Below are 27,748 nucleotides of genomic sequence, written 5' to 3' on the forward strand. Positions count from 1 at the left end.
GAATTGCATTATTTCCATCTACCAGCCATGTAAAGGCTGATGCTGCTGCCAATGCAAATTGCCATTAATTTCATTAGTTGATTGTCGTCATGGCAATTCCCTTTGTGGATTTTATAATTGCCCGAACCACATAACGTGGCAAAGGGGGTAAAAAGGGGCCCTGGGCTAAGTGGAAATATGCACATGGTGCTGGCTAATAAATTAATTGGAGTGGGTGTGAAAATGGTGAAATGCTGTTTGTTTTGCGGTGACTGCCAATGGCACATTCCCTTTAAATGTATACCTTTTAATTGCTTTTAATTGAATAATGTTAGTTGTATTAAGAACCTATTCAGATTAAATTTGACCAGGTTTTGGACATCCTTTGATACTGAAAATAAATTATTCATATTCTGATTCCATGTTTTTCTTTTTATTTATGCCTTGTCATTTTTCCCCCACAAATATTGTTTCTACCAAATCCATCAAATAAAATCAATTTATTTTCAAGCTTCTTTGCCTAGCGTTTCTTCCTTTTTATTTTTGTTTTTATTCCCATATCCTTCTCCAATCGCTTGGCTGCAATCGAAACTTTTTACAGATTACCCTAGACCAAAGCAAAGGAGCAAACAAATTTTATATGGAATTATATTGCATTTTTATTACCTACCGCATATAAATTTTTTGTCAAAGCAGCCGCCGGGCACGTAACATTTTAAAAAACAATTTTGGCTTGATACAATTTCTTGTATTATCACCGAAAAAATGTATGCAAACACACGAACCGAGGCAGCTGGAATGGCAGAAGGAGACCAAGTTCAAAGGGGCGTATGGGCAATTTTATTTGCATGCGTGCGCTCCAACGGTCGCCCTGCGGCTCCTTATCACTTGCTGTACGTATGGGGGTGGGTGTGGTGGTGTTTGGGGGTGTGTGGCTGTGCGGAGAAAGTTCCTCGATGGTGTGTGTAAGATACAGAGGGGGAGAGACGGCGACCCTCAGCCGCGCAGGCAATCAAACTCAAAGTTCCGGAACACGTATACGCCACGTAAGCCCGCAAAAAATATTCATATTGGGAATCTCCTTTTAATCAATACTTTTAATAAAATAATATTTTGTGTTTGAAAATTGTATCTTAAATATTTCAAAAAAGGTTTTTTAACCATTCCCTTGGTTCCTTACCCAGTAATTTCAATAAAATAATTTTGTTCTATATTAATTATTTTAATGACAAAGAAAACCAGACATAATATCTTTTTTAAATTGATTTGCTATGCACTTTTATAACCATTCAATTAATTCAATCAGTTAAAAATACAATTTCTTAATTCAGCCAGCTAAAAATAAATAGCTCTGAGTAGATGGCATAATTTTCAGTACTTTACATATTTTTACCTGTACAAAAAATCCACACCGAGACAGGGATGTAAATACTGTCAGACCATCTTATCGGATATCAGAGAAAAAATTGTGAGCAAAAATGGTTCGGGGATGAGTTTGTGTGCTTAAATTTATAAATATATATACGGGCACAGCCTGGGGGAAGCTGTTGTTTATTGTCTGACAAGGTGGCGCCTTCTTTAATGTATTTTCATGCCTTATTTAAAATGATTTTCATTTTGCCACTCAGGAAATTACTTTCATTTATTGCTTTTGTTTTTTTTCTCTTGTTCCGCCGCATCCTCACACCTGTTGTCAAGTTAAATAATGTTTTGAGGTGACTTTATTGTGATGCCCAATTAAATGCGAAAAAAAGAAGGAAATCATAAAGGAAATCTCGTTGGGAGGTGAAAATTTAATTTTCCGTCACGGGAAATAAAAGAGACGGGCAGCCACAAAATTAAAACTCAATATGTGCGAAAGGGCGGGACATTCAATTAATGGACTGGAATGGCGGGCACACACACACAGACGAACCAAGTTGAATTAGTGGCAAACGGCAGAAGACAAACATCAATGTGCACAAGTGTGAGTGTGGTGAGGGAGGGCCGTGGCCAATTCCCAGGACTCAAAGGAAGCCAAAGTCCCAGAAAACCGCCCTCGAGGCTCTTGAAGACAAAAGCGTAAAAGGAAAAAGTTCAACAACTCAAAAGGAAGCCGAGCTGTATGGGGAGTGGCAGGAAAAGGATGACAGCTCAGCATATTCTGAAATGGGTAGAGTCGGTTCTTGGCAGGAATAAGAAATGGACACATCCCAAAGAGCGATACATAAGTATGCAGATACTGCCAGGATCAGAATAATAGAGATGGTTTTTTTGGAAACAAGAAGGAACCTTTTCTATAAATTATTAAGACCAATATTATAACTTAACTTAACTTAAAGTACTTTCAAAGTGAAATATTAATATGTGATTCTACGAATAATTCTGTTTATTTAAAGAAAATTTGCAAAAAGTACTTTAACTTTATTAAAAAATGTAGAACAAAAAATTAACCTTTCGTCAGGAGGCAGCTGCTCACAATAACACTTTTTTTTGATACTATTTTGATGAGCTCATCTGTAGGTCATACTCGTATATCGACATTTCCAAAGACAGGACCTTCGAATGCAATGATGTTGCATAAGTTGGCGATTAAGAAGAATACAATTCCGATACCACAGACACACACACCGAATGCCTCAACAGCCGGAGAGAGAAATCAATGTCAGTATGACGCCCTTTGATGTTGTGGGCGTGCCCGAGGCGAAAGTAAACTGAATCTTATGTGTAATTGAATGTGTGTGTTTGCCAGTGTTTGCTGGGAGTGTTCCACTAAGCCGTCTAAGCCGCCCTCGTCTGTGTCTCGGATTGTTTAGCATAAGTTTCTTACATCCCATTTCCAGCCCCGCCCCTTGCCGCCCTCCATCTCTTTATGCAAATGCCTTGGCACTTTATTGCTTTTATTTATGTAATTTGTAGCATCTTCTTGTCATTTACGAAGGCAAACATTTGCATTTTCCAACTTAGTTTGAGTGGGAATTCCGCAAAATAGCAAAAAACTTTGAGTTTGTTTTTAATGGCATCTTTGCGGGCAACTCGCAGGGATTCTTGCAATTTATTGTGGCGAGCTGAGAAATCCGGAAAGTATTCGGAATATTTCTGAGAAGTCAATTTATTGACACTTAGTGCAGTTGAGTATCTTCTGATACAAAATGCCAATTTAAATATATAATTAATTTCTTTTTCCACTTCTTTTCTTTGCAGGTAAGATGTCCCAACTTTACTTGTAGGAACCACACATTTAGTAAGACTTATCTATACATATGATATTTGTATTTGTTTAATCTCAATATTCTCAACTCTTTTGAAAAATCTTCTTGGAAATAAAATGCTTGGCCAATTAGACGCCCGTTTTTATTTTCCGCTCACCCAAAATGCCTGCCGCAGACATATTTATGCTAGTCAGCAAACTGTTTAAAATGGAGCAGACGAGAGGTTGGAAAAAGGAAAACATCCTGATAGAAACCATAGGGCGAGACACTAAAAAAACCGGAAAAGAGCAGATGGCAGTCAGACAAGGAGACGGGCTGAATGGACCACCTCCCTGGGTTTTTTTATTGTTATGGCCATGTGTGTTATCCCTTTTTGTCGCCAAGCCTTTTCCTCTTTCGTCTGGCTTCCAATCGAGTTGTGGATCCCGGAATCTGAGACGCAATCTGAAACAGAATCAGCGCCTGAATCTGAATCCGAAACTGAACCTGAGCCTTCGGCCTCCACGGTCCGGAGGCATCAATCACGTTTTTTCACGGACTTCTGGGGCCCGGCACTTTGGTATTTCCACTTCATTTTTGTCGATTTCGTGGGCAATCAAGCGCAAATGCCCACGGTAAGCTCGACTCTACGGGGCGAGAACCTGGCTGATTCGCGTATTTATTAAGTTCATGAAAGGGCGTGAAAACAATTCCCACTCCTCCGGTCATCATCATCAACAACATCATGGAGTTGGCCATTTTGTTGCATTTTTTAGCCATTTTTTATGAGTTAAAAGATCTGTGTAAAATTCGCATTCCAATTTTATTCCCTCGCCTCTCTGCCAATTTATTTTTTCGCATTTGATGTCCTATTTATGCTTCATTGGAGCCGTTTTAAACGTATTAGCTCATATTGCGGATTGCCTTGAGTTTTTGGAAAATCACTTTGCTCTTCGGTCTAGACTCCAAAGTAAAGCGGTTATAAATGTATTGATATTTCAACCACTAGATTTTATTGATTTTGAGGGGAGGTTTTAATAACAAATAGGTTTCTTACATCATTATCGATACCTTTATTTAAACAATTCTTTAAAAGAAAGCTTGGGGACCTAACTTCTTCTGGGATAAAAATCAAACTATATATTTTAGCAACTTTTACAAATTAAGTTTTATATATATTTCGATTAAATGTTCCACCAGTCGAGATAATTCTTTACAAACTTTTCCTTGAAGGAAAATTAAAACGACCGAAAGCTGATGCGCACAGGTCCAATTCGTGGCCCCGAAAATTTCCGCAACATTTGCTGCCCCTGATGAAAGAACATTTTGCCAACTGACCGAAGGCATTTAAAGTTTTCGTTTGCATTTTTCAGTTCCAGTTTCTTCGCTTCCTTCGCTTTTTTTTATGATTGTCACGACTTTTGCCCGGCTCATCTGGCTTGTCCATCAGAATGAGAACCCGAGGCGAAGATGCGACTCTCATTAGTTGAACAACTGAATTTGCCAGGGGCCAACTTTGTGGAGATCGGGGGAACACAGATATATATCTCTGGATGGATACATGCCTTAGCATTTCAATCAATGAGGCTGAAGGGGAAAACTTGTTCCTGCAGCCGAACGCATACTAAAAAGGCCACCAGCTGATGATGGGGAAAAAGATGATGGTGAACAAAAAAAAAGGAAACGGGAATGAGAGAAAGTTAGGTCAAATTGAATTTTGAGCAAAAAAAAGTTTGCCGTTTCTGCCAGGGCAAGAAAATCTTTTAATTCAATCGGCGCCGCGCTGAAAGCTCTAAACTTGTGTTAAGTTATTGACGTCTGGTTATACTAGGCGTATGCTTAATATTTCTCATATTTCTTTGCCGCCACCTTGTTGTACTAGGCGTATACTTAACATTTTTTCCTATAATTTTTTTTCGACCTTTTTTTTTGGACCGGAAGACGCAGATTTGCCTGCCAGTTGCAGCTGCTGCTGCTTCTGGCGAAAACGGAAATGAGAAGTCATGGAGCATTTATCCAAGGATCTTGGCCGAATGGCCCCTAAAAACCACTCCTTCCATCTCTCATCCTTGTACTTTGGGTTCCACTTTATTTTATTATTACGTTTTTCGGGTCTGGGTCTCCTACTCACATTTGCATATCAATTTGTTCGTGCTGTGCTCCCAGCTTTTCCCGCTTTCCCGCCTTTTCCCTATTTTCTTTGCCTCTTTTCCCTGCCATTTCATCGCATACTTTTGGGAGCCCGCACCGAAGTGCATTTCCCATTCTCCTATTGTTGTGTAAGGGGAGGAAAGAGTGAACGCTGCGCGTAATCAGGCAAAAATCTGTCTAGCTTTTAGTTTTGTTTTCGCTCTGGGAGTTCCTACGGCTTTTTCGGGTCTCAGGGATCTAAAATCTGGATTTGGCATTGGGCTTTCCTCACTCCGCATTCTAATATTTTAGTGGCTTGTTTATTCGCCATTTGCCGCTATGTTTGCTTATCGCTTCTGACAAATGGCATCTGGTTGGAGGATTTGTGCTGCTCCGTTTTTATGGAGACCCCTGCTGGATAACTGCTCTCATCCGAAATTTGTCTAGCATTTATGATGCATAAATCTCCAGGGATTTGACTTGATTAAATGTGACTGTCGAGAAATGATTAATGCCGCCAAAGATGGTTAACAAAAGAGGTATTTACCCGTTTATGGCTTTCAGCAAACTAAATACTTAGTACCACTTCAATTAATGAAGGAACTTTTTAAAAACCATCTATTTTTGATGAAAGTAAACATTACAAAATTAATTTGTATTCTCATTTTTAATTCACTCCATTCGAGTGTTATGTTATGACCTCAATTCAGAAAAAATTCCTTTGCCATTTTACCAATTTAGCAAACCAAATTGTTACACAACAAATAAAAATGAATGTCAGCTAGCAACGGAATTTCCCGCTGGGAAATTGTGCAACTGCTAAATGGAAGCTGTCGTTTGTTTTGACATTTCGCTAATAACTGAAAATTAGTGTTTCTGCAGTCAGAGACTTTCAGCTCTTACAACGACAAAAAATGGTGTAAAAAGTGTGCTTAATGGAGGCAAATTGTCTACCCATCTTTACTCTATTAAACCCGGTGGTAGTTTTAGTTTATCTGAAATTACGTTGGAATAGAAGAAATGTTTTTATTTATTTTAGGAATTTTATTTTATTTATTTATTTCTGTCTTAATTTTTTTAATAATATATTTGATAGCACAATATTTCTAGTTTTGTGATGCACATCTAGACATTTTTAGGTCACACCCTACCTCTGTAACGAGAATTTCACAATTTCACTTTTTTCTGCAACTGTCAAGTTGTCAGCGGTTTGTTTCATTCAGCGACTTAAACCAGAATAAAGCTGCATTTAAAAATTGTTTACTTGTGCAATTTAGCCACTTATATTGGGTTTTACCACTGGATATTTGCATATGCATGAGTAGGGATCTGTAGGATGTAGTCGTTGCATCCCTTCCTCCGATTTCCCAGTTATCCCGACAATATGGCGACGCTAAGCTCTGCACTCGAGCAACACAATTGGCGCATTGAAGAGGAATTTGCGCGTCCGCGTTTTTTGCTGCATCAGCGTAAAACAGGAGGAAAAGGGTGAAATCCAGCCACTGATTATGAAGTATTGTGCAAATATGAAACTGCCAAGTGTATCAGGGTTGCAGACACTGCCGGCGCAACTAAGCCCGATGAGGTTCCCTTGAGCTACTAACAAGCCATACCAGAACATGGTCAACTTTCGGAACCCCTATTTGTCATGCAAATAACAAGGACAGAACAAGCGAAAAACTTCAGACCAACAACAAGAAGTAGTAGGAAATTGTTACAGGCGTAAACTTTCTAATTGTCTAAATTACATAGACACCGCACAAACTATGTACACCTACGACCCAATGAAATGGAGTGGGGTTTGGGTCGGTCTGGATGGGCTGGAGTGGAGCGGGTTTATGTGGGCGGAGCTGTCTGTTTGTTGTTGCGGCCAGCGGTGGGCTTTGGCGCAGCTTTTCAGCTTTTCGTTGTTAATTTTTATTGACATTTCCAGCTTGGGTTGCTTTGACAAAGTCCTTGTTTGTTTTAGGTTTGTCTAGCGAATTTAGGGGGTATACATATATCTTTTCGCTGAGTGCATTTTTTCTGCTCTACTTGTTGCTTTTATTTATTATAAAAATATTATCATATCCACAAATTTCAAAATGGTTTCCACGTATAAATAGTTTTCCAATAACCAAATTTAAGAAAACTAGAATATGCCCATACTGAAAGCCTTAGGAATTACGAAAACTCCGAACATAAAAGTGTGTTAAAATTTTGACCATTACTGAAAAGGTACATTTTAATGCAGATTTTTAGAAAATTCAATAACAAATCCATAAAGGCATCCCACGCCTTAATCGGGTTCCGAAAACCAAAGTTATGAAACCTAGAAGCGCAGTTTTGGGTGCCCATACTGAAAGCCATGGGAATTACGAAAAATCCGAACATGAAAATGGGTTAAAATTTTGACCCTTACTGAAAAGATAAATTTTAATGCAGATTTTTAGAAAATTCAATAACAAATCCATAAAGGCATCCCACGCCTTAATCGGGTTTCGAAAACCAAAGTTAAGAAACCTAGAAGGGCAGTTTTGGGTGGAAAGCCAAGGAATTACGAAAAATCCGAACATGAAAATGGGTTAAAATTTTGACCCCCACTGAAAAGATAAATTTTAATGCAGATTTTTAGAAAGTTCAATTACAAATCCATAAAGGCATCCCACGCCTAAATCGGGTTCCGAAAACCAAAGTTATGAAACCTAGAAGGGCAGTTTTGGGTGCCCATACTGAAAGCCATGGGAATTACGAAAAATCCGAACATGAAAATGGGTTAAAATTTTGACCCTCACTGAAAAGATAAATTTTAATGCAGATTTTTAGAAAATTCAATTACAAATCCATAAAGGCATCCCACGCCTAAATCGGGTTCCGAAAACCAAAGTTATGAAACCTAGAAGGGCAGTTTTGGGTGCCCATACTGAAAGCCATGGGAATTACGAAAAATCCGAACATGAAAATGGGTTAAAATTTTGACCCTCACTGAAAAGATAAATTTTAATGCAGATTTTTAGAAAATTCAATAACAAATCCATAAAGGCATCCCACGCCTTAATCGGGTTTCGAAAACCAAAGTTAAGAAACCTAGAAGGGCAGTTTTGGGTGGAAAGCCAAGGAATTACGAAAAATCCGAACATGAAAATGGGTTAAAATTTTGACCCCCACTGAAAAGATAAATTTTAATGCAGATTTTTAGAAAGTTCAATTACAAATCCATAAAGGCATCCCACGCCTAAATCGGGTTCCGAAAACCAAAGTTATGAAACCTAGAAGGGCAGTTTTGGGTGCCCATACTGAAAGCCATGGGAATTACGAAAAATCCGAACATGAAAATGGGTTAAAATTTTGACCCTCACTGAAAAGATAAATTTTAATGCAGATTTTTAGAAAGTTCAATTACAAATCCATAAAGGCATCCCACGTCTAAATCGGGTTCCGAAAACCAAAGTTAAGAAACCTAGAAGGGCAGTTTTGGGTGGAAAGCCAAGGAATTACGAAAAATCCGAACATGAAAATGGGTTAAAATTTTGACCACCACTGAAAAGATAAATTTTAATGCAGATTTTTAGAAAGTTCAATTACAAATCCATAAAGGCATCCCACGTCTAAATCGGGTTCCGAAAACCAAAGTTATGAAACCTAGAAGGGCAGTTTTGGGTGCCCATACTGAAAGCCATGGGAATTACGAAAAATCCGAACATGAAAATGGGTTAAAATTTTGACCCTCACTGAAAAGATAAATTTTAATGCAGATTTTTAGAAAGTTCAATTACAAATCCATAAAGGCATCCCACGTCTAAATCGGGTTCCGAAAACCAAAGTTATGAAACCTAGAAGGGCAGTTTTGGGTGCCCATACTGAAAGCCATGGGAATTACGAAAAATCCGAACATGAAAATGGGTTAAAATTTTGACCCTCACTGAAAAGATAAATTTTAATGCAGATTTTTAGAAAATTCAATAACAAATCCATAAAGGCATCCCACGCCTTAATCGGGTTTCGAAAACCAAAGTTAAGAAACCTAGAAGGGCAGTTTTGGGTGGAAAGCCAAGGAATTACGAAAAATCCGAACATGAAAATGGGTTAAAATTTTGACCCCCACTGAAAAGATAAATTTTAATGCAGATTTTTAGAAAGTTCAATTACAAATCCATAAAGGCATCCCACGCCTAAATCGGGTTCCGAAAACCAAAGTTATGAAACCTAGAAGGGCAGTTTTGGGTGCCCATACTGAAAGCCATGGGAATTACGAAAAATCCGAACATGAAAATGGGTTAAAATTTTGACCCTCACTGAAAAGATAAATTTTAATGCAGATTTTTAGAAAGTTCAATTACAAATCCATAAAGGCATCCCACGTCTAAATCGGGTTCCGAAAACCAAAGTTAAGAAACCTAGAAGGGCAGTTTTGGGTGGAAAGCCAAGGAATTACGAAAAATCCGAACATGAAAATGGGTTAAAATTTTGACCACCACTGAAAAGATAAATTTTAATGCAGATTTTTAGAAAGTTCAATTACAAATCCATAAAGGCATCCCACGTCTAAATCGGGTTCCGAAAACCAAAGTTATGAAACCTAGAGGGGCAGTTTTGGGTGGAAAGCCAAGGAATTACGAAAAATCCGAACATGAAAATGGGTTAAAATTTTGACCCCCACTGAAAAGATAAATTTTAATGCAGATTTTTAGAAAGTTCAATTACAAATCCATAAAGGCATCCCACGTCTAAATCGGGGTCCGAAAACCAAAGTTAAGAAACCTAGAAGGGCAGTTTTGGGTGGAAAGCCAAGGAATTACGAAAAATCCGAACATGAAAATGGGTTAAAATTTTGACCCCCACTGAAAAGATAAATTTTAATGCAGATTTTTAGAAAGTTCAATTACAAATCCATAAAGGCATCCCACGCCTAAATCGGGGTCCGAAAACCAAAGTTATGAAACCTAGAAGGGCAGTTTTGGGTGCCCATACTGAAAGCCATGGGAATTACGAAAAATCCGAACATGAAAATGGGTTAAATTTTGACCCTCACTGAAAAGATAAATTTTAATGCAGGTTTTTAGAGAAATCAACTACCAATCCATAAAGGCATCCCACGTCTAAATCGGGTTCCGAAAACCAAAGTTATGAAACCTAGAAAAGCAGTTTTGGGTGGAAAGCCAAGGAATTACAAAAAAAATCCAAAAACATGAAAATGTTATGGAACCTAGAAGTCCATTCTGAAAGCCATTAGAGTCGAACGTATCTACAACATCTGTAAAAAGTATTTTACATAAGCTTTTTAAAAAATTAAGAATGACTTCCTGATGTTATGAGACCTGGATCGCAGTTGAATACAAAACCCCCACACGAACATGGTGCGGATTATCCATTTGAACAAGCAATTTCCATGAAAATCTCGTAAAATATATATGTTTGCCTCTTTGGCAGGCCCCCCAAAAAATGTTCTGCATATTTTTTGGGGCGTTCAAAAATTATTAGCGCATTGAAAACTTTGTTCGCCAGTGTATATGTGTGTTTGGTGGCCCTGTCATTTGCCACTTTTGGCACATTTGTTGTGCGTGAACTCGGCTGTCTCACTCGTTGGCCTTTGGGTGCTCCCAGCCACTCCCTCTTCTCTTTTTGCCCTCCATCGACCTCTCCATTTTCCCCTGCGAGCACTTGGCATAATAATGAAAAATTAATCGGTAAAAATCCGCACAAAAAGCATCCATTGCATACATTTCGGCGCCGGGCTTAATTGAAATGACGACAATCGGCGAACGGGCGCCATGCAGGCCAAAAGGTGTGAGAAGGAGAGTGACGGGGAGAACACAAAAGAAGGAGATGGAGATGGGCCGTGAAAGAGACGGGGAGCATGAGCGAATAGACACGCATAAATTTTGCACAAACAGGCGAACAAGGTCCCTGAAAGTATGCAGCAAGCTGTGCATACTAATAACCTGCAACTCGGTGGTTGGCTCTGGATTTTCGGTGGCACCACCATTACCATTGCCCCCGCGGGTAACTGATGCCAGAGCCATCAGCACCACTAGGTCCCCTGTTATAGCACCAGTAGTCCCAATCCGAATCCCCATTCCGCATTCCCCAATCCCACTCCCCAGACTGCATGTGGATTACTCGCCGTGTTGTTCGCGTTTTTGTATTTGGCGGTTCTGCAACTGCAGTTGGCATCAAAATTTGCGCATATTAAGTTGTTGATTTGTTGATTTACACTTGGCTTCGCCGCTTGCCAACTCCACGAAAATTCCCCACAGAATTTCAGCCACAAAAACAGCGGTTAAGCCAGAGATGGCCCGCAAATGGAAAGGGCGATGTTGGTAGAGGGTCTATTTGAAGGACGCCACAGCATCAACATTTAGGACTTAATTAAAGTTCGAGAAATAATATTCTTAATTTTATGACTTTTCTTCAATTTCTAATAATACTTATAATTTTTAAGTTGTTTCCTATGTTTATTGTTCCTTCAAAGTTTAAACAAAACATTGTAGTGGTTTTTACAAAGGACTGTTTCCTTTATTTTATACTGTGTTTTTTTCTTAACTATAGAAAATTAAAGAAGTAGTAAGCATTACTATTTTAAAGGACAAACAGCCGTTTCCTAATATTTTGTTGGTCTGACTGTGCCTTTTACTAGAAGATCTTCCGACCAAAAACCTTTTCATTATCATTGTCAATGTTAATGCAGTCTATCACAGAAAATAAAGATGCAAGAAAAGTGCACTCCTTGTCTTAACTTCAGTTTTGTCTTCTTTTTTCGCCCACACAATGACTTCCATCTTCATCAGCCTCCGGATCATCTTTACCTCCTTCGACAACAACATCACCATTATCATCGTCATCGCAGTCGGGAGCATCGTAATCGTTTCGTTGCCCACCTGTCTCGGTGTTGCATTACCCATCTGCATTTCCGCCGAGAGCGTTGCAACTGCTGCAAGAAATGGCTGCTGCCACATCCTGTAGCAGAGACTGACTTTTCTGGATGGCTTAATAGCCTTCCCGGGGTACAAAAGGGGTTACCGTGCGACTTGTTGAGTCTAGGGGAAATATGAAATTTTCTGAATTCCGGTAGTTGGGGCATAAGTTTGCAGTGGCATAGAATTTTGCTTAAAGAAACTAGATCTTTTAGAACGAGTAAAGTATGGAAATAAGTTAAACGTCTTGTAGTTTAAACTAATAAAAGGCAAACGTTCAACGTTCTTCTTAAATTAGGCTTTCATAATGCCTGCATCTCACACCTTTTAGGGTATTTAAACTTTCCTTAGCCCGCTGGGCATTTAAATTGTTGAAAAAGAAGTCATAATTGTGCTTTGTCTTACAAGAGCAGCGAACAGAAGTTGAGAATTCAGTGGAGTTGAGGGAGTCATTGAGTGGATGGAGAGCTGTCAGAAAAGGTACTTCTTTCTTCATTCCATTTTTTACCCAAACCCTTTTACTGTCAGATTGCACTTGAGGTAGGTGCTGTTGTTGGTGGCTCTTGCCGTCGGGCGTCTTTTGTTTTGAATGAAATTTGTATGGACCTTTTTATTTTCGCATACTTTTAGGAGCTCCTCTCTCTGCTTTTTACCCGCCCGTCAGGTGCTTACATTAAGCGTTATTCAGATCCCGCTGAATGGAGTGCCCTCCCACCCACAGTTTTCCACCTGGAGAGTTAATTTCGCAAATGCAACGGCAAAGAAAAGCATGGGAAACAAAAGTTGGGAGGCGAAAGCCTTCCATCGGCATGACACATGTTGGGGTTGGCGGCATTCTTTACGTATTTCTTTGTTTTCCCCCAGCTTCTTTTTTGCAATCCTTGGTCATTTATCTTACGCCTCGGCCGCTGCAAGTGACCATGCAAAATCAATTAATGCCGGCCAGGCACTCAAATTGCATTGCATACCGCAAGGCGTTTCCACCGGGTATTTCCCGCCACCCATCTCGGCCATTTTCCAGGGCCTCACTTAATGCGCATCGTTGTTTGCACATTAAGAAGCAATCCGATACTCAAGCCCGCTCGAAATTTGCATCACCCTGCGATGCGAAAATACCTAGCGGTGGAAGAGATATGTGTATATATACGTACGGTGCACAAACAATGCGAAATAATTAAAAATCCGTTGGTCCAAAAAGCACACGATACCATTATCCTACAGATCGCCGCAGCGAGCATTCGTGAGTTCCATTTGCAGCACGGATGTGGGTATTAACATAACTTTAATTTTATTGTTGCTCAGGTAAATTCAGGCTGGCCAGAGGAAATGATTGATTGGCGGCCGAGATTTTATCATAATATTCATGGTTGTATTTACATTCAATTTTCCTTTTGACTTTCGGATAATTCCGGATTATCCTTAAGTATTCTTAATTATTGAAATGCTTTTTAAAAAGCTTTTAAAAGTTTCGAGTAGGCGAATTGCAAGCATTTTTAAAAGGAATCTTAAAATGTCTTCTTCGTTTTAAAATAATTTGTATCTGCATTCTTGCTAGATGCCCACTGAACTTTTCCGTTTTTCAGTGCAAATCCCTCGACGACTAGCAATTTTGAGCACAACTGTACATCTTCGCTTGTTGACATGAAAGGTAACCCTCGGAAGTCCTGCTGATTTGGCCAAAAACTAACACGACCTGACAGCATCTGGCCAATCCCCGATGCAAATTCTCACACCGTCATCTGTCAAAGCCATTTGGTGTTGGCCATTCGCAACCTACTTGGTACAGTCACCACCGCATTCTAGTGCGCTGTGGCAGGTGCAGATGGCAAATGGCGTTTCCATGCATTTAGCTGGCCGCAAAAACGTATGCAACACCTTTTGTTTGGCGATCGTGTGCTAATACGCTGTGCGAAAAAAAAATGGTTCACCTCAGTCCTGCCGCACCCCTCATGTCTCTCTATACCTCTGACACTTTGCCATGGCTTTTTGTTCGGCATTTTGTTTGGCCGGGCTCTTTCCTTTTTAGCCTTCTTTTGGGCTTCAGTCGCTTTTCTGCGGGCGTTAACCGAGGCTGTTTTGTTGTTGACTTTGCGCTCCAGTTACTGGCCGCGATAAAAAAAGGTTGCTGTCGGCTTGCTTTCGAGGGGTTGAGTAGGTGGCGGGGTGAAAGCCAAGCGCGTGTTAGAGAGTGCATATTTGCCTTTGTGGAACTATCATTAAACAAGTGAAGCCACCAGCAGAAAACTGCGGAAAACTACTACACACAAGCCTCCACACGAGCAGCTCACCTCAATCCACCACACGAAACACATTAAAAGCGAGGCCAGAAGACAAATGCAGCCACACAAACAAAGCAACAAAGGAGCTAAGCTTCCACTGAAAGGAGAAAGTGTTCAAAAATTTCATTTTTGTTTCCACCTATTTCTGAAACTGTGTGACCATGGCTATTACTGATTGATAAATACCCCGCTAATGATACAGTGTGACCATGCAATATACATTTAGGTGAAAATTTTGGATACTGAATAAATGACTTAAAACATAAAGTTAAAAGGGTTGTGATATATTTTTTTCTCAGTGCATATGCTGCCTTTTGACTTCTCGCCTGGAGTTTTGTAGCCCTTTTAAGCTTCTAACTACCGCTGCTTCATCTGCAGCTCCTTTTTTCTCTCGAACAGAAGCAGCAGTCTCTTCCTTGGCTTAATGTGTTTTTACTGCTACTTCCCCCCACACCCTAGCATCTCGGCATCCTGGTATTCCGGTATCGTGGTGCTCTTTAGCCCTTTCAGTCCTGTATTTGACACGACATTTTTGCATAGAACGGCGATCCACAGGAACTAACAACACTCGCAGGGCAAACAACCACAAAAGATGCCCAAGCAGCAGCCAAGTGTCGGTCTATTTGCCCAAAAAATGCCTCGAGGACTGTTAAACCGATGCCTGGCATTGTCATCTCTCTATGATGTGCTCTTTTATTTTCTTGCGTTTGTTTTCCTTTTCTTTTCCTGCCGCTTGTGGTTTAAGCAATTTAAGGATTTCTGTTGGACATTTGAGTGATTTCTGATTGGTGTGTGTTTTTGTGGGCGAAAACTTTTTTTTGCGGACTAACCATGTCTTGTTTGCTGAGTGAAAATAGATCGGTTTATGATGCGAAAAACCTTAGGGATGTAAAAAGGACTTAGGTAAATTGAATGAAATGCAAAAGTAAGGAGAAAAAGTGTTGGCATACCTTAGCTTTGAAAAGTTGAAAGAAAATCCAGAACATAGCAGAGAGGGAAGTATACATGTACTCTGAGACTATAATTCTTCTCCTAAGGAGACATTTTTATATATTTATCCGAATCAACCGCAACTTTGTTTGTGAATTTATGAACTGGAACCTAACTAGTTTCAGCACTTTATTGGTTGCCAAGCGCTTCGACCTCAAGGGCCAACGAATCGGTCCTGCCCCATTCCCTTTTTGGAAAGAAACAACGCTTCAATTTGTCTCAAGTTGTCAGGTCGCGTTGCTGGTGTTGTTCCACTACCATACTCTTACACTTTTGACTCATCGGCGCCACCACTTTTCTTGCCCTGCAACTTTCATCAGCCAGCTAGTGCTGCCTCTTGTCGGTGACTTTGACACCGTTTTCCACTTTTCGTTAGCATGTGAGCGGCGAAGAGCAAGGAAGTCTCAGACCGACCTCCTGCCACGCCGTCGTTGACAGGGCACTTATTTTCTTATTATTAAGTATACGCTTAGTCGGCCTGCCGGGCGGGTGGATGAGGTGAGGAGAAGCTGCAGCTGCTGTGGAAGTGCGCCAAGTAATGATTACTTTGTGTCTGCCACTGACAAATGCCGTCAGTCAAAGTCAAAGCTGGTGGCGATGGGCGAAGGATGCAGGCTGCAGGGTGCTGGGCATGGTGTTGACGACGAGGACTCAATGCGGAAGGAAGTTCAAGCACAAAAGGTGCAGCAGTCAATATAAAGGAGTCGCCGGTCTCCTCCTCTTTTTGCCATCCAACAGCTCCTTTGGCCTGTGCATTCATGTGCATCGGCTTTCGATGGGATCAGAGAGGTGAAGCAGTACGTTGACAGTCCATTTCAATGCCCAGAAAGTGAGCTGTGCAACGCGGCAGCGAAAAAAAGGTGCACATTGTCAGTTTTGAAATTCTAATAAGAGTTTCACTTTTTCAGCTCACAAAGTTTATTGTTGAATTTCCAATGAGAACCAAGAGAAGCTTCCGAACCTTTGGTAAATAAAAATAAAAAACCAATAAATATAAGTAAGAAAGGATGATAATTGTGCAAGAAATGTCAGGATTAAACTTCAAAAAAAAAAAATATGTGTTTTATTTGGAAGGTTTCTGTCTGAATGAAACTAACAGAAAAGTACACCATTAAAAGTTCATATTTTTAGAAAGATTTGATAAGATAGGTTGGTGCAAGGTCACACGATCTATGTTATCTGTTGAAGATATCTGTCTGGAGATAAAAGTGTTGAAATTTCGAGAAGATACTATAAAAGAATTCTTCATTTGTAGCTCTTTGACCCAAAAGACAAACTACATTTTTATATTAATAGCAAATATAAATTAAAGCCCTTATTGGTGAAAGGATAAACCCTTTCGAAAAGCCATCAAGCAGCTTTAATGGTATTAAGAGCACCAGCGGAGATCTTGTGCGGATTACGAAAAATCATTTCGCTTTAGGCTATGGCCGATTGAAAGCCATCCCCACACAAAATTCAATTTCCTATCCACTTAGCCATTGATTACCATGGCCCGAACAGTGCACACCAACGGCTTCCGTAGCCGCTGCCCGTCAAATCCGTCCAAACAACACATCGCCTTCACTTCGGGCCTGCCCACTTCCCCCAAACCCCCAAAAACGATCCATCTCCTTGTGCTTGGCATTTCCGCTGTCACTCGCTTTAATTACGCCCCCGACTCCGGTCGACTTTCTGGCCGAGTGACTGGCCAAATCCAGAAATCCTCTATCAATAGATGAAATATGCCCGTCAATGCACTGGCCTCTGGCCATCATCAGTCATGGGCATATTTTGACAGTGGCATAAGTCGGAAGCTTCGAATCCACCTCCATCCTCTTTCGAATCCTCCTCTATACTCTAGCTCCGCGTTGATTCTCATTTGCAATCGAAACTTGTCCACGGGTGACAATCAATGTGATACTGGCTTTTGGCCAACAGTTCCCCTTTGGGCCATAATCCATTCTGGACACACTGGCTTGGCACTGGCTGTCAACATTCAACAACGGCCTTCCACGCTAACTAGGCAAAGTGGCAATCAATATTTCTTTTTGCTGCCATCCCCCAATTAATAGCAGATAAATTTGTACTAAGCCCGTTCTGGCATATTTGGACTTTTTGTAATAAGCCAAAAGTTTTGTATAGCGCCCTCAAATTGGATGTGTCAGTTGCAGGCGATTTGTTAGCTTAATTGGTTAGGGCCCGGAAATATCCGCATGGCTTGCAAATTCAGAGTAATTAATTATCAAGTTGGTTAATATCTAATGTTAAGAGCTTAAATATTTTTTATCAATGGGCTTTTATTACTGATATATGCTATCAGCTGACTGCCTTTTAATAGAAGCTACGAAATGTGTCTAGGAGCTCTTAACACGTGCCGAAATGTTAATGGCCCACACATGTGAAACACGAAACGGAAGGTTTAAATTTGACTTTCATGATAATTGGCCGAAATAGCGAATTTCTCAAGAATTTTGATAAGAAGTCAACTAGATTTGAAAATGTTCTAATTATTGAGTTTTCATTACGCTTAATTAATAATTTAAATATTGAAAAAAAAATATATATACGAATTGATTTGCGGTTCTAGCTCTATTAAATTATATTTTGTTCTTTTTTTAGAAAAAATAATCAAAAAAAAAGATTTTTAAAAATTTTTATATTTCTATGTCGATTGTCGGGACACAGTTTTCAAAAAACTCATAGCGTAAAAAGATAACATGTTAAGGAAATCGTGCGTTGATTGTGATAAGGGAGAATGCGATAGAGATCTTGTTAATAATTCAGTATCTATCGCAGAATTTCATTACCCAATTGGCTAATGAGTATTTTGGCAAATTAAAACATTTCTTGCGGTATAAATAGTAGAGCCAATCGCTTGAGATGGCCACAGAACATTCTCAGTCTGGGAAAAGAGAACTTCAACCATCTGCAGACATGAGGAATATATACGGTAACCGAATCCGCAACGAAACAAACAGTTGGAGCTAACAATTTCTTTTGTGGTCCCACAGCTTTTGCCCTGCTGCTCATTGCAGTATTTGCAAGCACCACCAGAGGTGCCAGCGTTCCCGATCTTCTGTGTCGCAACAAGGCCAACGGTATTCGGGCCCTGGTGCCCGGCAGTTGCTCCAGATTCTATGAGTGCCAAAACGGAGTTGCCAAGGAATACTCGTGTCCCAGGTTTTACGACTTCAAGACCCGAAGCTGCGTGACCTTTAACACTGGATGCATCGAGGGGGCTGTGGTAGAGCCAGTGGCCAAGCATTCCATTCGGGATACCGCTCAGCCGTGCAACGGAGCCACCACAACTCCACCGCCGTGCGCAGAAGTTACGACCACCACAGCCTGTGCTTCTGACATAAGCACAAAAACAACCACAACATGCGCCCCAGAAACTTCGACTACAACAACATGCGCCCCAGCAACTACGACTAGTACAACCACTGAGGCTCCAACCACGACTACAACAACATGTACGCCAACCACAACGACTACAACATGCGCCCCAGCCACTACTACTACAACAACCACTGAGGCTCCAACCACGACTACAACAACATGTACGCCAACTACAACGACTACCACAACTACGACTACCACAACTACGACTACCACAACAACGACTACTACAACGTGCGCCCCAGCAACTACGACTACAACAACCACTGAGGCTCCAACCACGACCACAACAACATGTACGCCAACAACAACGACTACCACAACCACTAAGGCTCCAACCACGACTACAACAACATGTACGCCAACTACAACGACTACCACAACTACGACTACCACAACAACGACTACTACAACAACTACGACAACGTGCGCCCCAGCAACTACGACTACAACAACCACTGAGGCTCCAACCACGACCACAACAACATGTACGCCAACAACAACGACTACCACAACCACTAAGGCTCCAACCACGACTACAACAACATGTACGCCAACTACAACGACTACCACAACTACGACTACCACAACTACGACTACCACAACAACGACTACTACAACAACTACGACAACGTGCGCCCCAGCAACTACGACTACAACAACCACTGAGGCTCCAACGACGACCACAACAACATGTACACCAACAACAACGACTACCACAACCACTAAGGCTCCAACCACGACTACAACAACATGTACGCCAACTACAACGACTACCACAACTACGACTACCACAACAACGACTACTACAACAACTACGACAACGTGCGCCCCAGCAACTACGACTACAACAACCACTGAGGCTCCAACCACGACCACAACAACATGTACGCCAACAACAACGACTACCACAACCACTAAGGCTCCAACCACGACTACAACAACATGTACGCCAACTACAACGACTACCACAACAACATGTACGCCAACTACAACGACTACCACAACAACATGTACGCCAACTACAACGACTACCACAACAACATGTACGCCAACTACAACGACTACCACAACAACAACTACTACAACAACTACGACAACGTGCACCCCAGCAACTACGACTACTACATGCACTGAAGCTTCAACAACGACCACAACAACTTGTACACCAAAATCGACGACCACAACAACCACTGAATGCCCCGACAAAACAACAACAACCACTGAATGCGCTGACAAAACAACAACAACCACTGAATGCGCTGACAAAACAACAACCACCACTGAATGCGCTGACAAAACAACAACAACCACCGAATGCGCCAACGCCCCAACAACAACCACTGAATGCGCTGACAAAACAACAACAACCACCGAATGCGCCGACGCCCCAACAACAACCACTGAATGCGCCGACGCCACAACAACTGTCTGCCCCACAGCCGCGAAGGCTTTGGCTGCCACCCACTCGAACCGTAATCCCGTCCGCCGTAACCCTGTCCACCGCCTCCTCTGGGAAGTCGCCCAATGGGCGGGTATTTCGTCCGCTAGTTCCGATGTTGCGATCAAGGTTTCCTGCGCCGGCAAACCCGACGGATTCCTGATGGCATCTCCCGAGCGGTGCAACGACTACTACATCTGTCGCCACCAACGCGCCCTCAAGGTCAGCTGTGGCGATAGATACTTCAACGGGCTGAAGGGCATTTGTGATCTCCCAGAAAACACCAGCTGTGTTCAGTCCTAAGTGATAACTTGCTCGAGTACTGATACCAATATTATCATGGAAATGTGACAACCAATTATGGATCGAAGCTTTTAATAATTGTAAAAGCATTATTTGAACATGCACTTAAAAAAAGCAAAAGCTTATAAAAGGCTACCAAAAAAATAAATACGTTGTGATTCTCTTCAATTTTCTGAGGCACAAAATGTAAAACAACAATCAGTTTTTTTCTTAAGTTTTGTTGGGCAACTCTAACTATGTATACCACAAACAGCTAAAACTCATTTGGTATTTAAAGTATTAATAATCCAATTGAAGCCATAACTCAAAGAGTATTATATTATCAATACCCATTTTTTTTCCAAAAATTGTTTGAACCGGGCCATGAAAAGTAATAAGCAAATAAAGGAATAGACGTTAGGTGACTTGTTTGGCGATTTGTGCCATCTCCGATGCAGCCGATTTGCTGCATGCATATCTCCATCTCCCTCGCACTCCCTTTAGCTGAGTAGCGGACTCTCGACTATAGCGTTTTGCATTAATTTTTAATAAAAACATTTTAAAATAAATTAAATCATTGCAATTTAAAAATTAATAATAATTTAACTTTATTCCTATTTTTTCGATTGCATCTTTACAGCCACACGTTGAGCCACTTACAGCCAGAATTCCGAGCAACGCGCACAAAAACCATTGGGAAAATCCTCACGCACAATGAAAAACGACGTCGTGCGATGGAGCAGGCAGCCAACTAGCAACATCAACAGCAGCAACATTAGCAGTATCAATTCCAGAAGCAGCGAAAGCAACTGCAGCCACAAACACAGAAGCAAAAGCAACAAATTAAATGCTCGACAATTAGGGCCACATGCTGCCAAAAGAAGTGGTCGGCAGAGAGCGGAAGCAGAACAACAACCACAACAAACAATCATTGAATGTGATATAGGAAATTTCAATTTCGATTGCAATTTATTCAAAAATAGTTTTTTAACGCACTACAAACCGAAACTTAGTGGCAACAGCAAAAGCAGAAGCAGATGCATCGTCAGCAGCAGCAGCAGCAGACACTTGGCGAAAACGAAAACTGTACTGCTGTTAGCTCTGCAATTTAGTGCCGTAGTTTTTTTATGTAATTTTAATGTCGGTTTCGTGGCCGGAAGTGTGGCAACGGCGGCAGCATCAGCAAGCGGCTCATCACCATCGACCTCATCTCCGCCCGCACCACCAGCTGCACCACCACCGCAGCAGCCACCGTCATCGCCACTCAAAGTGGATCCCAATGGCCAGTCGCCAGTGCTGCCGCCCTACATTCTCGACTATGAGACGGGGGGCAGGGCGAAGTTAACGCCCAACAGCGGAAAGTACGGCCAGTCTGGGAGTTCCGGGAGCAACAACAACCAGATCGTCGGACACTACACCCACACCTGGGCGGTTCACATACCGAACGGCGATAATGGCATGGCCGATGCTGTAGCCAAGGATCACGGTTTCGTCAATTTGGGCAAGGTAAGCCAATAAAATCCTAGAAATTGAAAATTGTATAACAAAGTGTAATAGTTTTCTTTGCAAGCTAATTTAAATCCACCATTTCTAATCAAAACTAAGACACTTATTTATTATCCCGCCTCATTTGTCAAAGAAGATCTGGCCACCACCTAAAGCAATATCCAGTGAGACTCGTTAGCCAGTTTAGCATATGATTAGAACACTCAAATGTGAGACTATTAAAAGTTTGTTGCCCAGGAGAGAAGTTTCTCGTTATGGAAAGAAGCGCACTTGGCTCTGGGGGTAAGCATATCGGTTGATATGGCTGAGCACTGGACAAAGTTTCTTTAGCTGAAATCAGTGTTCTCCCCTTGCAAGCTCTGCATCCCCTTGCTACCCAGCAGCTTTGCCTGCTTTCCTGTCTGTCTTTCTGTCAGTCAGTCAGTGAAAACATTGTGGGGAGTGGGAAGAGGGGGTTTTGAAATGCGGGCACAGGTGTTGCCACCGGACAAGTTTAATCCGAAAGCATTTCGACCGTGTACTTTCAACTGCTACTTTGATACACACACCTTGGGCATCTCCGATTTCTGCGCTCCACTACTTGGCTCGAACACACAGGCGCGAACCCGCTAAGTGACTGTCAAGTTATCCTGGCAATGGGAATGGCCAGCACAAATGGAGCTCAAATCGCCTTGTAATGGCATCGTTTGCGATAAAACAAGGCAGATGGTGGATAGATGTGGGGCGGCAGTGGAAGTGCCCCTAAGTATGGATTTACAGATGCTTGCTCTAGGCTACACAGGCAGAAATCAATGACGGTCTTGTTTTTTTGAAATGTATATATTATTTTCTTTGTTAAGGGAGCATCTGCAATCGTTTGGGTTATAAAATTATCTAAGAAGCTAACTAAAAGTATGCTACAAAATAATTTTCATGCTGAAAGTCAGTCCGATATACACAGTTCTTTTTTATGGCATACTTTTAGGCTTTTCCCCCCATAAACATTCTTATATTATTGTGAAATGTCTATACTTATTTTCTGCACAAGTGTATGCATAGCAACCACTATCGGGCACATTTACCATCCGATGGGGCATTTGAAAGTAAAATGCATTCCAAACAGTTATTTTTGCGGCTGCCAGGGGTTAAGCCCTGCTCTCCCGCTGTCTGAGCTCCAAATGGAGCCCGGCATTTGTGTTTTTCAATTGAGGAACATCGCAGGTGGCTGCTGCAAAAAGCCCGAGCCCTGTAAAAGCTCAACTGTGTCGATTTCCATTATAGGGCTCTGCCTTTTGTTGGCGGATCGAGTGAAAAGCCCGGTTTGGAAATGGATTGGGTGGATGGCCGCCGCGACTTAAGTAGCCTTCGTGTCGGTGGAAATTAGTATCACTCACAATGGCGCCCCGTACTCCTTCGACCATTGACTTAATTGGCAGAAACAAAAAGCGGAAAATTCAATTTATGAGGGGGCGCGCACACAAAACTTTTGTTAGCACTCCGAACTAGTCGAAACGGACGAGGGTACCCAAGTCTCCGGCGTTTTGCGAGGCAGATGGCCGGACTCTGGGGCCGCGAAAGTTAATTGAAAATTAATTTTAAATGGCATTGTTAAAATGAATCCAACTTAAGGCCAACCTGAATGCGAAGAGACACCGAGTCGCGCTGTGCAAATGAAATGTGCCATTTTGCATAACTAGATGACGCCCGAAACGGCTGTAAAACTGTAATGAGCCGGGCGCCAAGCGGAAGGGGAAATGAATGCTAGACTTTCTTCTGCCTTACTTACCTTTATTAATTGCCAACTAGATTGCAGGGGAAATGGAACATAAAGAAGTAGCTGTTAGAGAAATGTGGCTACCTAAATTGAAGTGCTGGGTTTTGAATTGCGATCACCGGAAAGTATAATATACATTGTAAATTTAATAATATTTAGTGTAAAGTGTTTGATAAGTTGTATATTTTTTTAGGTGTTGAAACAACAACAAGGTACACCTTTCTGTTGCTGAGTTACGGAAATAAAAACATACTGAATTTGCCAAGTACTTTTGATGAACTTGAAGTAATTGTGTTCTTTAAACCACCTTTGTGGTTCACATATCAAACACATTACTCACAAATTGAATTTGGTCTTCGGGACTCTCACCTGCACAATTGAAATTAAATGCTTTGGTAGCCCTTCAACCTGAACCTTGTTACGCTTTGCTTCATCCAACACGAACTTTCCAGCCCCTTGAACTTTCGCCCCGCCTCCAAAAACATCTGAAACATAACTCGTCGAAAGTGTTGCCAAACATTTCGCACTTGTTCGTGTTGCTGCCTTTCCTTTCTGATTCTCATGTTGTAATTTTTTGCGGAGATTGGGGAGGGCGAAACAAGCGTTAAAAACTAAAAACTAAACTCGCTGCGCAAACAAGTTACAAGTGCCAACGTAGAGCAAAAACAATTAATAAAACCATAAAGATGAAGTAGTAGAACGCGAGACTTTTTGCCATTTTGCTCTGTAACAGCCAGAATGTTGCGATTTCAAATTGCAGCGCCCAGGGTCGTTGTGTATTTGTTTTTCCTGAAGGAAGGGCAGCCGAATGCGAGGCACATCAACAAATTCGGTGTGTCAGAAGTTTTAATGAAAACTATGCTCCCTTCATATATATGTATTATAGAGTTCCAGCCAGTTCCTTGGCTTTCGCCCATCAAGTTTTCGGCGCGGAAAACTTTTTGGCAACGAAATTATGATGATAAAATAGTGAAATAAAGTTTTCTGGACAACGAGAGTTGGTGCGAGATATTTGGAGAGAAGAAAAGTGCGAAATTGTAAAGTAACGCTTATTAACTGCACTTATAATATCGTTTGCATATCTTCTAACCAAGGGAAAGCATAAAAAACTTACATTTTTGTCGGTTCTTAAATTAATTTTTCTATGCATTATTATGTATATTCAATTTAATCAAAAGTGAAAGCCAAATTAGGAAGGGGTAAGATAAGGTTTTTCTAATTATTATTTTTATTTTAAGCGAAACAACTTATCCGTTTGCCGTGCCTTTTTTGGTATTGAAGAGGGTTTCCACTAGTTAAGCATTTGAAATGGCAAAACAAATTCGGGGAATTTATAAAGAAGGCGCCTTGATAAGAAGTCCTGCCTGCAGGTCCTTTACCTTCCGCCTTCTGCTGTTTGTCATTTGCTTATCTGACTTTAGTCTTCCGGTCCCGCCTTCTTTGGCCCATTTCCCCCACCATTGTTCGACTTTTGTATAGCGTCATTTACATAACACTCGCTCTTTGTCAGCCCGCTGCAGTTATTTGGGTTCCAAGGACCAAGTCCTTCTTAAGCTCCTATTGTCTTCCCTCGGCTCGCTGGCCGGCTGCTGATAAATGTTATCCCCCGGCCTCGGCCACTCATCAATTTAATTGGAAAGCAAGAGAGGCGAAAAGGCTTTTACCGACCTCTCCTCTTAACTGAAATTATTTGCCTTTTTCGGGGTGGTGGCTGATTTTTGCTTTTTTAATTAATTTGCCACTTTCTTGAGGCGGCGGGGTCAATTGAATTATTGATCGATCGGCAGCAGATTGATTGATTTTGCGGCTGCCCCAGGCACTCGGTTGCATCGCACGCTTATTGCATTCAAGTAATTAAAATCACCAGCAGCTTGTCTGTCCTTTAAGGACATTCGCTTTCCACCTGGCAGACCTTTGCACTTAATTCCATCTTTGATAAAGGTCAACGGCTTATTAATAAGTCGGCCGAGAATCAGAATCCGGGTCCAAGGACCTTAGCCCTAAGCTGAAATGGTTGCTGGCCTTTTTCATCTTCGATTCTTTTTTGTCTCAAGGGAAACGTCAGCACAAAAAGGTAAACTTTTCAATGGAGCTTAATTGGTTAACAATTTGACAAGTTGTCGGGCACTAAGGTGACACTTTTCTGGAAAAAGGCCTTAAGAGGTGTCCAAGTTGCAGCACTAAAGATTTTACTTTTTCATTAATTAGTTCTAAGAAAAATCTAAAAGAAAACAATATGAGAAATTGAGTTACAAGAAATAAGAAAAGGAAAATTATTCTACCAACATGTTCTTACCAACATTTTGTGAAGCTATATATTTAATTAAAACACACATGTTAAGGTTCAAAACAAGCATGGTCATAAGGCCTTAAGGTTTCGAAATAATTATGGACTTTACCTTAACATTTCAACTCCTGTGCATCTTTCTGCTCCGCCTTAGTGCCATTTTTTCTGCCAAATTGCATTTATAAATTCCACCATGGTGGGCTAAGCAGTTTGAGCAGCACTGGCTCAACTTTTAACCCTAGTTGACAAATTTTCCAAATATATTTTTGCACTTTTGCATGTCGGAAAGTTTGCCAAGCAAAGTTAAATATTGTAGGTGTCCTTGTGGGTGTGATTGTGTGACTATGTACACATTTGTACTTACGTCGGGTGTGTGTGTGAGCTGGCGTGTCCTTTGTTCGGATTTCGCGTGGCTGCAGGGCGGATATCGTTGATAAATTTTAAGTCAAAAACTCGGAAAATATTTATGACTTAACTTTTGTTTAGTAACAAAGCAACGCGCAGCAGGCTCTCTCGTATCTCGGTTTTACACCCCCACCTCCTGGCAGGATATCACAATTGTCACAGAACTTGAATCCCTATGCAAGTGGCATAAAAAAAAAACCAAAAGGGAATGGGGAATTCGCCTTTAGCTTGTTTTTGAGAACTTGTACAACTTTAATCACATGACATGGGAAATACCAGAAGTTTACATAATTTTCTGCTTTTTCGCCACTGATCCTTAGGACTTGGGGAAACTTTTCGGTGAAATTCGCCTGCAGCTGACAGCAGGAGGGATATCATCGATACTGGAGTCCTGTTCCTAATTGAATATGTAAAACCGAAATGCGATTGAGTGTGAAATGACTGCCAATCCAACCAGCTGCCTCTATGTGCTCTCGTATATCCTGGCAAACTTTCTCAAACGCAATTGAACAGACAAGTTTCGGAGTAACATATTTTATTCAACTTCTCGATCCTTTTTTTTATACTATTTTGTTGCGTCAAGTGAAATTAAGTTTACTGCTTTTGTGCCGCAAATGAATCAATGATTGAAATAGTGTGAGTGTGTGGGGAAACTTTCTGTGCATTTGCCAATACGGCAGAAAAGTTCAAATGAAGCTAATAAATATTTCGCAATTCATTGCAAACTTTTTGGCCCGAAATTTGCATCGAAACCGATTCAATTGGCCTGAATAGTGAGCCAAGGATTTTTGTTACCCAGCCATTGTCGCCTCTGAACCCACGACACTCTGGTTTTCAGCTGTCTGGCAGACACAAAGGCAACAAAATTGCCAGCTTTAAGGAGCTCAATTAACTTGGCCATGTTCCTTTTGATGACCCACCTGCAATTTCCTGATCTTCTGGCAGGAAGAGTAAAATTTTACAGCCACCTGACCTGCCACAATGTTCAGTGGTTGGCCAAGGAGCAACTTTGTTCGTAATGGTGATGAAGTTGATGTTTATGCTTCGCGGCAGGCAGTTAAATTAATTAGCTAAATTTATGAGACAGACACGTGGGGGCTTTTTCAAGAAAGGACATCATATTATGGCGATAACTTTGCACTTCTGGATAATTGGTAAAAAGGTAAAAGTGTGATTTTCGAGCACACCATTTATATATCCAGATTTTTGTGGACTTTCATTATTTTCATCCTTCTCAGTTTGCACTTAAGAA

General features: G+C 41.1%; 2 protein-coding genes across 7 annotated transcripts in view; both read left to right on the top strand.

Moving 5' to 3' along the window:
* The window catches only part of LOC108026116 (furin-like protease 1), a 143,037-nt gene that overhangs the window by 63,606 nt on the left and 51,683 nt on the right, over positions 1–27,748 (top strand). For all 6 annotated transcript variants that reach the window (XM_044091040.2, XM_017096816.3, XM_044091042.2 and 3 more), the window contains one exon: positions 21,186–22,051. In XM_044091040.2, coding sequence (XP_043946975.1) covers positions 21,260–22,051 — 792 coding nt within the window. In that variant the 5' untranslated portion in view covers positions 21,186–21,259. The remainder of the gene's footprint in view (positions 1–21,185; positions 22,052–27,748) is intronic.
* Positions 18,300–20,764, top strand: LOC108025983 (mucin-5AC). Its single transcript, XM_017096676.3, has 2 exons — positions 18,300–18,373; positions 18,435–20,764. The coding sequence occupies exons 1-2, from the start codon at positions 18,304–18,306 to the stop codon at positions 20,564–20,566; spliced, it is 2,202 nt and encodes a 733-aa protein (XP_016952165.2). The 5' UTR covers positions 18,300–18,303; the 3' UTR covers positions 20,567–20,764.

Source organism: Drosophila biarmipes, chromosome 3R, assembly GCF_025231255.1.
Source record: "Drosophila biarmipes strain raj3 chromosome 3R, RU_DBia_V1.1, whole genome shotgun sequence".
Classification (NCBI taxonomy): domain Eukaryota; kingdom Metazoa; phylum Arthropoda; class Insecta; order Diptera; family Drosophilidae; genus Drosophila; species Drosophila biarmipes.